Raw genomic sequence first — 14,455 nt, 5'->3', positions numbered from 1 at the left:
ACACTTCTGACTTCGTGATTGGTCGATAGGTGGAGGGCGGAGCTTCAGGCCAAAACACAACATGTCAACATCAGTTGAGGGCTGCAACAACAACTTTTAAATGACAATATCCTGGCCGGACTACTGTTGTCAGTGATATAAGTATTTGAAATTAACATGATTTCTTAAATGGTTACTTCAGCGATTAGCATACGGCTTTGTATCAGTAGAAACCCTGGAGTATAATCAAATGATTGTGCCCCCCCCCCCCCCCCCCCCCTCCGGAACAATTCCTCCCGTGACGCAAATTGACGATATTTTGCGTCATCTTTGGAATGTTTGGCTAAAGGCTAAAGACTACAGCCAACAGAGGGAGCTATTTCCACATGTTTTCAACCCACACATGGGGGATGGAGATCACACTCACAGCTCAGCTCACAGCTGCAGGCACTCTTTTAAATGGATGCTGAGCAATGTAAGTGTTTTAACTTCTCAAATTAATTTCTATGAAAGTTAAGCTTCCACAGGCATGAACTGAAAACACGCCAGACTGAACACGCATTGTGAATGTATGCCGCGAGTGTGGTCGCGATTTCCTCAGCTCTCATCACGAGCTCATCAGCTCATTTATGACGTTAAAGGGGGGGTGAAATGCTGTTTCATGCATACTGAGCTTTTTGCACTGTTAAAGACTTGGATTCCCATCCTAAACATAGACAAAGTTTCAAAAACTAATGTTGGACGTTTGATGGAGTATTTCTGTGTCAAAAATACTCCTTCCGGTTTCTCACAAGTTTCGGCGAGTTTTTTTCGAGTATGGGTCTATTTGACGTTAATAAGAGCGGAAGGTCCTTGTATGGGCCGTACGGGCTCTTCTCCCGGTAGGGTGCGCGCGCGCGTAACTAGAGCACGCTGTAAACAGTCTCTCAGCTGCAGATCCAGTCGTCCGTGAACACTTATGTGGCGCCGCGCTCCACTTTATTCCTATGGGTGACATCAAGCGTCTTCAACGCTTCAGCACAGCATTCCGGGAAGGCAGCGCTGCATTTGAACCGATTTGAACGCAGAAATGACGGGAAGCTTCAAGGCATCGCTTCAGTCGCGTCTCAAAATGGATTTACACGCCACTGCTGTCACAGGACTTTACCAAATCATACCAAAGAAGTGTGTTTCTGACGGAGCGGTCCCAGCGATAAAGCTTCGACGGTGAGTTAACTTAAACTGCTTCAAATGTCTGTGCTGTCGGCTACCGTCGCATGAGTAAACATCAGTAAACGACACGATCGCGTGCTTCGTCATTCAAATGCGCTAACGGTTACTCCATTGTTGTTCTCTGTATAACGTTACAGTATTCTGACGTGCAAAACCGTTTTGCTTGCTACTTCTAAGGTCTAGTCACATACAATAGTCCATAAACCGAATCATGTCCTCATACTCTGCGAGTAAACACACAGAAATGTGGAGAGGCCATTAAATACAGTAACTTGCATACCACAGAGACGGACGTCCTGCTGTTGCCGTTTCTCCTGTTCAATTTATTTCTCCCTCAGATTTGATTGTGGATCATTATCTGTATTAGCTGAGATAGATGGGTTTCTCCACGCTTGAGGACGTCACCGCTTTGCGCGCTTGTCATTCTTTAGCTCCGCCCACACGATACGCCTCCAGGCGCTCGGTTTTTTCCGGAAAGACTCGGTACAGCCTATATTTCTTTTATAAATATGATAAAACTAAAGACTTTTCGGAGATATGAAGGATGCAATACTACTCTATAGGTACTCAAGATTGACATGAGATTGACTGAAACTGAGTGTTTCACCCCCCCTTTAATGTAATCTGACTCCTAATCTGAGTTAAGCCGGGTGCACACTGTGCGATTTTGGCCACGATTTGGCCGTCTGAGACAAATTTAGGAAATCCTAAAAGATTCCTCAGATCCTAGGCTAAAATCTGACGTCTTTGGTCGTTAGTTTGACATGTTCACCGGCAGCCGATTAATGAGCTCTGCGATCAAATTTTACCTCAGACGAAATTCTGGCAGTGTCAGAAGATTTGGCACAGAATCCTGCAGTGTGACTTCTCCTACGACAACAGTCAAATATCTCCATTTTTCAAGACAAACTATGACCAAAACGAGAGCTAGAAATGTATTTGTAGCCAGCATTTCAGTCCCGCGTGTAATGCAGCTCACTGTTACCCAACGCGTCATTCATTGATGATATAAAGCTCCGGGTGAGATTTCTTGCGCGCGTCCGTTTTTAGCGCGCCTTAACTATCGTGCAGTCTGACATTAATGACAACTGAGATCTTACAGTGTGACATGGCTTACATCGGGGATCATGTTCGTACAGTCTGACAAGGGACATTCGCAAAGGATTTTGAAAAATCGCACAGTGTGCAGGACCCATTAGTGCTGTGAGACTCACGCGGCGACTCGATCCTTATATTGAACAGACACGTTCAGTATTTAATTGTAGTGTCTGTTCTCTAACTCAGTCACAGTAATCCAGTAGCGGTGGCTTTGGGAATGGCCTCACAGGGCAGCGAAGCATTCTGGGAATTGGAGTCTTTCATCCCCATGAGACAAAAATAAATGTTCTGTCTTTTCTCAGTCTAGAAGGCACCAAATTCAAAAATAATTTCACATTTCTACTACATTAATGACCCAGTTTGAATACAGATTCATCTTTCCAGCGCTGAAGTAACTCTTTAATGTCTAGTGACATATCAGGGCAATTTTATGATTAATTGAAATATATTTCTTACATACAGTTCCTTTAATTGAAAAATAATATTTAAACAAATGGGGAAAAATAGCTAATACATTTTTTTTTCTCTAAATATTGCATATTATCATAAAGTTCTAAAAAATAATCAAAACATTTTATTGAACTAAAATAAATTTAGTTGGTTTTCCTGGGGGTGGGGACAAGTGTGACCCTTAAATGAAGAGGACCAGAGGGTTAAAAGTGTGATGTATGGAGCAGCTCACCTGAGCATCTGACTCCAGCATCTTCAGGATGACCACAGTTATGAACACCCCATCCATTTGATCTACAGTTCTTCAGTGTTGACTCTGATCCACTACAGTACACATCATCCATCCAGATTGGACCCGATCCTCGTCCAAAGTGAGCCCTGTACACAGCCTCTAAAGCCGCTCCACATCCTATCTCTCTACACACCACTGCAGCATCAGTCATATCTAGGGATGGGTACCGAAAACCGGTATTAAACGGGCCCCGGGGGTGAATTTTGAAAGACCGTTGTATCGATAAGCTCGGACGTTATCGGTTCTTCTGTCGGTACTTTTGAAAATACACGTGTGGAGAAAGAGAGAGAGAAAGAGAGAGACCACGAGCAAAACGACAGAGGACAGAACTAAACAGTCAAACATAGCCTGGTTACACTTTAGATCTGTGATAGTCTGATTTTATTTTAGATTTTGGCTTCCAAAGATTAAAATAATATTTGTCTAGCGCAACTTAGGCTAATTCCCTTTGCAGCAGTAGCCTACGCTTTCATTTCTCCATAAAACTCAAAACACAATGACAGAATCAGCACGATCAGAGATTGTTGTAAAATACAGTCTAGCTACTGTTGGTAAATTGTGGGATGCGTTTTAATAATAAGAAGAGCGATTAAGCACAAAAATGTGCGCAAGAGGATGTTCCCAAGTCGGCGCGCGCGCTCCGAAACAGCCGCAACGAGACGAGCAAATTACACTTTCGGTTTCACACTCGCGTCTAAACGATCAAATGAACACAAACATCTATGTCAAAATCCCGGCTTGGAGAGTCTCTTAAACACAACAGTTTAACAGTTTTAGTTTGTGTCTAAAATGGACGTAGTTATTATGGATATAGTCAGCAGAAAGTGTAGTGTATCTGCCTATTATCAGTCGCCTAGAGCTGCACATTTGTCTTAAAGAGGCAGTGGTGTTAATAAACATGCTGATGAATTACTACGAATTAAACAACCAAATGCAAAGAGAAAATCCCTCACAGCTCTTGAATTAATAACTTCAGCTTCATTACGCATTATTTTGGCTATTTATGATAAACTATGCAGTGTTATTTTACTAGAATTCTTCCTGAAATTAAAGCACTGTATAGGCCTATATAATGTGTATTTTTGTTAATTGTGTGTGTGTGTGTGTGTGTGTGTGTGTGTGTGTGTGTGTGTGTGTATGTGTATGTATGTATGTATGTATGATATATATATATATATATATATATATATATATATATATATATATATATATATATATATATATATATAAAAAAAATATATATATATATATATATATATATATATATATATATATATATATATATATATATATATATATATATATATATATATATATATATATAATCTCAAAATGTACCGATAAGAATACCGTTAAAGTACCGGACCGATAAGCAGTATCGGTAAGAGTAGTAATACCGTTAAAATCTTAACGATACCCATCCCTAGTCATATCCCAGCCATCACCACACACTGTTCCCCACTGACCATTATGATAAACCTCCACTCGACCACTGCAGGGACTGTTACCATTAACTAACCTCACAGTCTCAAAATCTGTACATGAAGGAGAGAGAAAGTAGTAGTAGAACATTATACAATTATCTATAAAATCACACAAAGTTGGTAAATAGAAATATTTATAAATATTTCAAACTGGACAACTAAAGCTAGACATGAGTGTGTAAGAGCTGGTTGCCTGTAAAAGCTCAAATAATTTATAAAATGTAATTAATAATTAATGGTCTAGTGTCACAAGATCTTAGTTTAGACATTACAAAGGCGTCTATTCCATTTCTGTCTAATGCTATCATAGTCAAACTACTTATTCAAACAAGTAAAATTTCACATCTTTACAGTCTATTACTTACCAGATGTGGTTATAGTGAGAATAGAGGCGAGTAAAACGAGTGTCAGACATCCCTCCATCTTCTTCTGCTCGTCACACTGTTTGTTTGACTCTGTTCTCCTCGGCTCCTGAAACCCACTGAAGAAACTGGCTCCTGTCAGTCCCCTAAAGAGAGAGAGACTCTCACAGCTGCCAATGACACTCACTGTTACCTTATTAGACACAACAGAGGAAATCATCAAACACAATCACTGACAAATCAGAGGAGGCATTTATGATTTTCACCATATATATCAAGAGAACATCTGCGCTGATGAGCGGGACTCCTCCTCCAGCGTGAAGAGACACTTCACTGAGGACAGACTCGTGTCAGTCATATGTCAGCGTGGAAAGAAAGTCACACTAAACTTAAAGGAGATTGATCCAGAAACACTGCAGGTTATATTCAGCATCAAAGCCTGAGTCTCACACACAACATACAAGACTGACGACTGACTGCTCACTACTGAAGCTTTACTTCACACACTAAATACTTGACCAGGTAAAATAAACTGAACATTTTAAAGTTATTCTGAAACAAATGTGTATAATATTAAATGTATTTTACTAACCAAGAGCACAAATAACAGTGTGTTAATAAATTACTAAATGAACTGGACTGGTTGTGTACAACAAACACACACATTTCAGACAACATTAGTAAATCAACATTGGTTATTATACACATATATTAATTTGGCATTATATCCAAGACATTTGAAGCTGTAATGTGTTTAATACTGTAATGTGTAATTCATCCAGCAGATGGAGGCAAAACACTTATTATAGAGAGAAGCAGAAAAGAGTCTGGGCCATGAGGGAGCTTCTCATACATTTTTATGAGCAGAAAATGTAAATTTCTTCTTTTGTGCATTTAATTTAAAAAAAGAGTACACTTCTTTGTTTACAGCTATTTTGTTTATACCTACAATTGCACAGTATTTAACGCGTCGCTCACTTCATAGCAGATTCGTGTTACTCTTTTGTTTGCTGTTATAATATATTTTAATACACAGACGGGCAGAATGATGGTGAATGCAGGTAAAGTGGGACACTATTTGTTAAACATGTAATTTAGATATGTAAATAGTATTTATTTTATTTTACTTTAGTTAACTTTAAGGTCCAGCATTATTATTTCAATATGAATACAACGGATATAATGTTATTTGCAAGACATACCAATGAACATTTTGAGGTCAGGCACTCCCTACAAATCTGTTTTCAGGTAAAGTGGGCAATCCCTGATTTATCAAAAAATAACCTGTCCTGTATATTAATTAAAAATACATGACTAATTAACACATATTATCAAACAAACATATTTAACAAACTCAAAAGCATAGCCTAGGTTATGAGGAAAAAATCATCAGTTCACTCAATGCATGTGTAACATTAAAAACAACTGATAGAAAATGTTGTGTTATATTAAATTTGATGAAATCTGAATATCAGAATATAGCCACAGGAGGTCACACGCCTGCGTACCTTTAGTGCTGGTCCCAAGCCCGGATAAATAGAGAGGGTTGTGTCAGGAAGGGCATCCGACTTAATTTTTTTGCCAAATTCATTATGCGAATCACGAATATGACTTCCATACCGGATCGGTTGGGTCCCGGGTTAACAACAACCGCCATCAGTGCCGTTGACCTACAGGGCTCTGGTGGAAATCGGGCTACTGTTAGTCAAAGAAGGAGAGGAGGAAAGTGTGTTAGAGGAGGAAGGTGTGTCCGTAGGCAGAGAGAGAAGAGGAAAGGCAGGTGTTTAGGACTGAAAGTAGGGACTCTGAATGTTGGTACAATGACAGGTAAAGGCAGAGAACTGGTAGATATGATGCAGAGGAGGAAAGTTGACATTCTGTGTGTCCAGGAGACCAGGTGGAAAGGGAGCAAGGCTAGAAGCATTGGAGCAGGGTTTAAACTGTTTTATAATGGTGTGGACAGGAAGAAAAATGGAGTTGGAGTGATCCAGAAGGAGGAGTTTGTGAAGAATGCTTTGGAGGTAAAGAGAGTGTCAGATACGTTGATGAGTCTGAAGCTGGATATTGAAGGTGTGATGTTGAATGTTGTTAGTGTCTATGCTCCACAAGTAGGTTGTAAGATGAGAAAGACAGATTCTGGAGCGAGTTGGAGGAAGTGATGCAGACTGTTCCCAGAGGTGAGAGAGTGGTGATAGGGGCAGATTTGAATGGACATGTTGGGGAAGGGAATAGTGGGGACGAGGAAGTGATGAGCAGGTTTGGTCTTCAGGAAAGGAACCCAGAAGGACAGAGGTTGGTAGACTTTGCTAAAATTGTGGAGATGGCTGTGATGAACACATACTTTCAGAAGAGGCAGGAACACAGGGTGACATATAAGAGTGGTGGCAGGAGAACTCAAGTGGACTATATCTTATGTAGACGCTGTAATCTGATGGAAATTAGCAATTGTAAAGTAGTGGTAGGGGAGAGTGTAGCTAGACAGCATAGGAGGTGGTGTGTAAGATGACTCTGGTGGTGAGGAAGAGGAAGAGAGTAAAGGCAGAGCAGAAGAAAAAGTTGTGGAAGTTGGAAAAGGAAGAGTGCTGTGTGGTTTTCAGGGATGAGTTGAGACACTCTTTAGGTGGTCAAGGGCTTCCAGATGACTGGACTACTACAGCCAAAGTGATCAGGGAGACAGGTAGAAAGGTGCTAGATGTGTTATCTGGAAGGAGGAAAGAAGACAAGGAGACTTGGTGGTGCAATGAGGAAGTCCAGGAGAGTATCCAGAGGAAGAGGTTAGCTAGGAAGAAGTGGGGCACTGTAGTGAGAGCAGGGAGCAGGTGGAGGAAAGTCTGGAGAGGTGGAGGTTTGCTCTGGAGAGAAGAGGAATGAAGGTTAGTCGCAGCAAGACAGAATAGACGTGTGTGAATGAGAGAGAACCAAGTGGAACAGTGAGGTTACAGGGAGAAGAGGTAAAGAAGGTGCAGGATTTTAAGTACTTATGGTCAACAGTCCAGAGCAATGGGGAGTGTGGAAAAGAGGTGAAGAAGTGTGTGCAGGCAGGCTGGAATGGGTGGAGTAAAGTGTCAGGTCTGTTGTGTGATAAAAGAGTACCAGCAAGAATTAAAGGAAAGGTGTACAGGACAGGAGTGAGACCAGCGATGTTGTATGGTTTGGAGACAGTTGCACTGAGGAAAAGGCCGGAGGAAGAGCTAGAGGTAGCAGAGCTGAAGATGTTGAGGTTCTCTTTGGGAGTGATGAGGATGGATAGGCTCAGGAATGAGTACATCAGAGGGACAGCACATGTGAGATGTTTTGGAGACAAAGTTAGAGAGGCCAGGTTGAGATGGTTTGGACATGTTCAGAGGAGGGAGAGTGAATATATCGGTAAAAGGATGCTGAGGTTAGAGCTGCCAGGCAGGAGGTCAAGAGGAAGACCAAAGATCTTTATCTTTAAGATCTATAAAGAGGTTTATGGATGTAGTGAAGGAGGTCATGTCACTTGAGAGGTCATGTGATTTAGATCATATGACACCACAGCTATGGCTAACCCATAGTTTCACTGGCATTCATGTATTAATAGGGAACCTACAAGCACTAGACCTTAGGTGTCCCACATTAGGAAGTGTCCCACTTTAGGGCAATTCAGCCATAATAACAAACATAGTAAAAAAAACTAAAAGTAACAAAAAATGATCCCATTGTTCTTTTGATGATGAGGTAACTGATTGGTTTCCTCTCTTTCATTCGATTAGATAAGAAAAGATCAAATGTTAAAGGTTCATCTTGTCTTAATGAATTAATGTCATGTAAACTTATTCAGCACCCTTTAATTTTTTTTGGCCAATGATTGTTGTATTTTTAATATTCCTGATTGTGTAGAAATTCTTGAAAGAGTTGAAAAGTGTTTAAAAAAAGAAAAAACAAGAATTTTTAATCCAACCTCAACCTGCAGATGTATTTAAAATGTAAAATGTATCATCGCACAATAAACTGTGAGATCGGTGTTTTAAATGTGTTTTGATTGACTGATGACAAAAATTATGTGTGTAATTATTTTTGCAAACCTTTTTGTTGTTATCACTAAAATGTCTTTCTAAATTAAATTGCATTGGGAGTTGTTATGCTCTACACCAGGGGTTTTCAAACGTTATTATGCCAAGGATCCCCGAATATGATGAACCTTTTATGAGGGACCCCCTTCCTAAAATCCATCTATATATTTTTATGTATGAAAAAACATTTAAACTGTTAGATAAATAGTAAGTGTGACATTATAAATACAACATATTGTTTCCAAACTTAAATTGGCTCTGCTTAATGTTGGAAGTATAAACCTGATGAACATCTTCAATTAAAAATTATTTGAATAAGAAACTTTCTCAATAAATGTGAGTAAGCTTATGTACTGCGTTAAGAACACTACCTTACATTCCTAGTGAGTGAGATAAAGAGGAGTATAGTGAGAAAAACTCAATCCAAAGATACAAAGCAGACATATACAAATCTGGAAAGAATGTATGGCGGCAAGAAAGGAGAGAAACATTTAGAAATGAAACGGTTTGAATGTTCGGTAGACTCTATTTTTGCTTTGTCTTTTTATTCTCTGAAATGTTCTGGGGACCGCCTCGATCCTTCTGGAGACCCCAGTTTGAAAACCCCTGCTCTACAATTAAATGTTGTCATTTATAATAGGACAAAATAATAGGACAAATACTGAAGACATAGTTTTTTTGTTGTAACATTTCATACAAAAAGATCAGAAATAGTATAAAACCATAAGGCACTGATGCATTATTAGCAACATAAGAAACTCCCAGTAGCTCCAGGAACTGCCATCTGATTTGATGAAGAGGCAGTGGGTGTGGTCAGGGAGTCACATGGCCACTCCCTCTTTATTTGACTCCTCCCCCACATCATCATAGTCTGTTTTTAAAAACAAAAGCAAATTTAGTTTTCACTTTTACGATTACATTAATATTTAGATTAAATGAGCAAAATAAATAAAACATCGGCTATAGGAACGTCACAATAACTCACCCAACAGGTTTGTCTGATCTTCATCGCTGTTCTTCACATCATCATACTCCTCCTGATCTTCCTCTGACACACACATGTGAAATAAAAGCTCACATTATAATCTGTAAATCAGCTCGTGTCACTGATGATGTCATTGATCTCTTTCTCATGACTGTCTGAGACTGTTAGATTTACTCCTGATAAAGTCCTGATGATTCATTAATGCTATAACACACACTCATTAGAAGCGGTTGATAATAAAGTGCACTTCTGTGTGTCTCACCTTTACCTGTTACACCTGGAGAGTTCTGTCCATCAATGATGACATCATCATATGGCTCTGGCGTGTCCACTACACGTGAAGATTAAAACAGAATAAACGTTACATTATATCATACAATGTATTGGGATAAACCCATAATATCATAAATCAATATAAAAAGAATGTTAAATACACCAATAACAAAAAGTAAACACCATTTTTGATAGAGTTTTGTCCGCTTGTCATGACATCATCATAGCTCTCAGGTGTGTCTTCTGCAAATTAAACATGAGACACTCATATAAAATATTATGTATATTTTTATACATACACAGATTGTATATATTTCAGATATTTCATATCCTATTACAGAATTACAGAACGGCACCTGTCCCACGATCTGTTTTCAGTCCATCAGTGATGACATCATCATAGTATCCCGGTGTGATTTCCTTCATCATCTCTTCTGCATCAAAATATGTATATTTCGGTGTTAAATACATACATATATAATCATATGCAATAAATTATGTGATCAGTTAACTGACCTTTCAGGCCACTGCCATTGGTGACATCATCATAATATGCAGTCTTGAAATCCTTTTCTAATAAGATAACCAAAGTGTTATATGTATATGTATATGTATATGTATATGTATATGTATATGTATATGTGTGTGTGTGTGTGTGTGTGTGTGTGTGTGTGTGTGTGTGTGTGTGTGTGTGTGTGTGTGTGTGTGTGTGTAAATCAAATTATTTATTTTATGAATTACTTTGAATATACTTCAGCTCTCTAACCTGAGAGAAGCTCATCAGCATCTTCATACCCAGAATGCAGTTCTTCAGAGACGAGACTCCCTGATAAAGGAGAGCAGAACAGTCAGAAACATGTTCATCTTTACAAACAGAATTAATCCTCATTTCCTCTGGATCATAAAGCATTGTGTTACTGACAACACAACACACATATTAAATACTTACATTTTAAAAGTTTTAAAGAATTTTTTTAATAAAGGATTTAGGCCTATTAGCAAACACCCACATGTATCCTCACATGAACCCATTCCTCACTGCCTTCCAGAAATACACACAGAAAGACACACACACACACACACACACACACACACACACACACACCTGCACCTACACTTACAAACATATGAACCGCTCCTTATTACCTCCTATATTTACACACAGGAAGAAACATTCACTGACAAGCACACACTCATATAAACATGCACCTGCAGCTCTGTGGTTTAAAGCAGGAGGTTTAACAGGACTAATAATAGATGAACATCAAGTGTCTGACAGACTCTCTTATTAATTAATCATATTAAATAAGATTCATGGCTCATGTCTCACCCCTCTGAGTGAAGTGATTGTGTCTGCGATGAATCTCTTCATAAACGGCCTCAGTCTTCATACTTTGTCTCCTCTTAGAGAGAGCTGTGAGTGTAGACAGACAAACCTGCTGTCAGTTCACAACACATGACTGATCACACACTGAATAAGACACAATATGACAGTCTCTGGATCTCTCCTACCTCTCCTCATCACTCTGTTCTGCTGAATCAGTATAAGCAGTGGCACTAAGAGCAGTAAGAGCACAACTCCCAGTACAATCACAGGCACGGAGAGAGACGCTGGAGGAGTTTGTGGAGGAGTGACTGATGTTGAGCTGGAGCGCACTGTCTGAGAAACTGGAGGAGAAGCTGATGTTGTTGTGGCAGGAGTAGTGGACACTGACAAATCTGGTAAATCTGTTAAAAAGGACACAATAAAATTAAAGATCAAATCAAAGTAAATTATTTATTTAACATTCCTCAGTGTGTTGCTGTGACCTGCACAGGTGAGTCCAGCGTGCTCTTTGTGGGAGCAGTCAGTGTGGTTCTTCAGGGAGCGAGGACAGTCCCACAGGTGAATCTCATTCCCTCTGCACTCGACTCTGTTCAGCCACACAACACCTTCACCAGCACCAAAGGCTGAATTCCCATCAGCCCTCAGTGCTACTCCACAACCCAGCTGCCTGCAGACCACCTGAGCATCGCTGATGTCCCACAGATCATCACAGACTGAGCCCCACACAGCGTTATGATACACCTCCAGCCTCCCAGAGCACCGGCCCGCCCCTCCACTCAGTCTGAGAGGAACATGCTCTAAATCACACACATCAACCATCACTGACCAGCTTCAGCACAACATTTACAGCAAAACATGTTTAAAATAAAACTGGAGGCCTTTAAAGCTGTGATTAATTTTGAATGTGAAAAAAAACCTGCACAAACAAAAATGAACATAAGAAAAAGCAAAACTAAACATCTGATAAACTTACTTGAGCACTGTCTCTGATGAGGAGATGTTGAGTTTAAACATGTCAGACGACTCAGAGGAGATTCAGGATTCTCCTTCTCTGAAATTTTAAAGTTTCTGTTAGAGCTATTATATCGAATTGTACATTTTGTGATTTTGAGGAGAAGTATTTTGAGTATATTTAAATAAGGTGATGATGAGTTACAGGTGCGCAGATGGATGGTCAAACAAACTTTTTGACCATACTGTGTTGAGCGTTTTGTGCAGTGTATTGTATAAAACTTATGCCCAGCCGTTTGTTTTGAATTAAATATATGATTTGTTAGCAGTAAGAAATTAATATTTTAATCATTGTTTGCAATGCCAAATGGTCAATAAATGGATCGGCATATTCAAATGTATTCTGAATGACAGTGACAGTAACTTTATTTACTCAAAGCAAAGGCCTGCGTCAAAAACAGACTTCTAAAAGCTCATGTTCGTCCCTAAAGTTACAAAACATCACAGAACATAATATTAGACATTGTAGATAATATTTAACCAAACATGACCATGTTGAACCATTTAAATCAGATAAATATCATCTTACCTGAGCAGGTGATCTTGGCCACTTCATTATCACAGTCATTCTGTCCCCAAGGTTTAGATGGACACTGCCATAGAGTGGAATCATGACGTCGACAATTTAAAAAATCAAGCCAATTATGAGACTTCAGTCCGTCTGAAGTACTGGGTTCACTGCCAGATCTTCCACAGTTCAGCTCCTGACAGATCAGACTCGCTGTGTCTCTGTCCATCTTATTGTAACACACATTACCCCAGGATCCATTGTAGAAAACCTCCAGATTCCCTTCACAGCCCTCAGCTAACCGGATCTCTTTAAACTCTAGATAGAGAAGGATGAGAATCAGTGCTAACTCTCACATAAGTTACATCTGATAATTGGGTCAGGAATCATAATATACTGTATAACTGTATGATTCTGAATATGTCCGTGTAATTTTTTATTGACATGTATGTTTAAAAGGTATAGTACACTGGATTTTATCAATCGCATACATAGGTTAATTTAAATGTTTAAAATATTGTCAATTTATAATTTAAAATACTGTTTACCTGAGCACACGACTCCTACATCCTCCTTGTGTTGACAGTCATGTTTTCCCCAGCCTGGAGAAGAGCAGTTCCACAGGGACGTCTCATTCCCCTCACACTCCACCTCATCCAGCCATATGGGTCCAGAACCAGGACCAAACCAGGCTGGTACCTGCTGGTTACTGAGGGCCACTCCACACTGCAGCTGTCTGCACACCACATGGGCATCTTTAATATCCCAAGAGTCATCACACACTGTCCCCCATGAGCCGCTGTGAAAAACCTCCAGCCTCCCTGCACAGTCTCCCCCAGAACCCACCAGCCTGATGGACCCGTGACCTGATATTCAGAGAGAGAAAAACACATTATTGATCACTAACAACTGAAGAATCTGCCCAGATGTTGCTCTTCTCACCAAGGCAGGAGATTGACAGCTGTTGTGTGGAGCTGCAGTTGAGAGTTTGTGGAGAGCTGCAGTTCCCCAGATGAGCTTCACTCCCAGAGCACTGGAAGCCCGTCACACACTCATGACTGAGTTCAGGACTGGATGAAGAGGAGCCGGAGAAGTTCAGCACAGAGCCACAGCCCAGCTGTCTGCAGACCACAGAGGATTCAGTGAGACTCCAGGAGTCCAGCAGAACTCTCCTCCAGACCTGATGGATGGAAACTTCCACCTCCCCCTCACACTGTCTCTCTCCAGACAACCGCACCAGACCATCATGAACAGCCAGAGAGGAACCTGAGGAGAAGATCTTATATTTTACAAAAATAGTGCAAGTTTGATGATATGCTTTACATTAATAATGTAACTAAGTATGAACAATATTTATACAGCATTTATTAATCTTAGTTAAAATACATTTTAACATTTACTAATACATTATTAAAATCAAAAGTTGTGTTTGTTAACATG

At 39.8% G+C, this 14,455-nt stretch overlaps 1 protein-coding gene across 1 annotated transcript in view; it reads right to left on the bottom strand.

Annotated features, from left to right (window-relative positions):
- LOC137049119 (deleted in malignant brain tumors 1 protein-like) overlaps positions 1 to 14,455 on the bottom strand; it is a 52,215-nt gene that overhangs the window by 32,880 nt on the left and 4,880 nt on the right. Inside the window, 7 exon segments of the mRNA XM_067427503.1 lie at positions 2,972 to 3,184; positions 4,477 to 4,566; positions 11,979 to 12,293; positions 12,470 to 12,495; positions 12,979 to 13,333; positions 13,564 to 13,881; positions 13,958 to 14,281. Of these exon segments, the coding sequence (XP_067283604.1) occupies positions 2,972 to 3,184; positions 4,477 to 4,566; positions 11,979 to 12,293; positions 12,470 to 12,495; positions 12,979 to 13,333; positions 13,564 to 13,881; positions 13,958 to 14,281 (1,641 nt within the window).

Source organism: Pseudorasbora parva, chromosome 20 (assembly GCF_024679245.1).
Source record: "Pseudorasbora parva isolate DD20220531a chromosome 20, ASM2467924v1, whole genome shotgun sequence".
Lineage (NCBI taxonomy): Eukaryota > Metazoa > Chordata > Actinopteri > Cypriniformes > Gobionidae > Pseudorasbora > Pseudorasbora parva.
The sequence above is the reverse complement of the archived record's forward strand: the minus strand, read 5'-3'. Positions and strand labels throughout refer to the sequence as shown.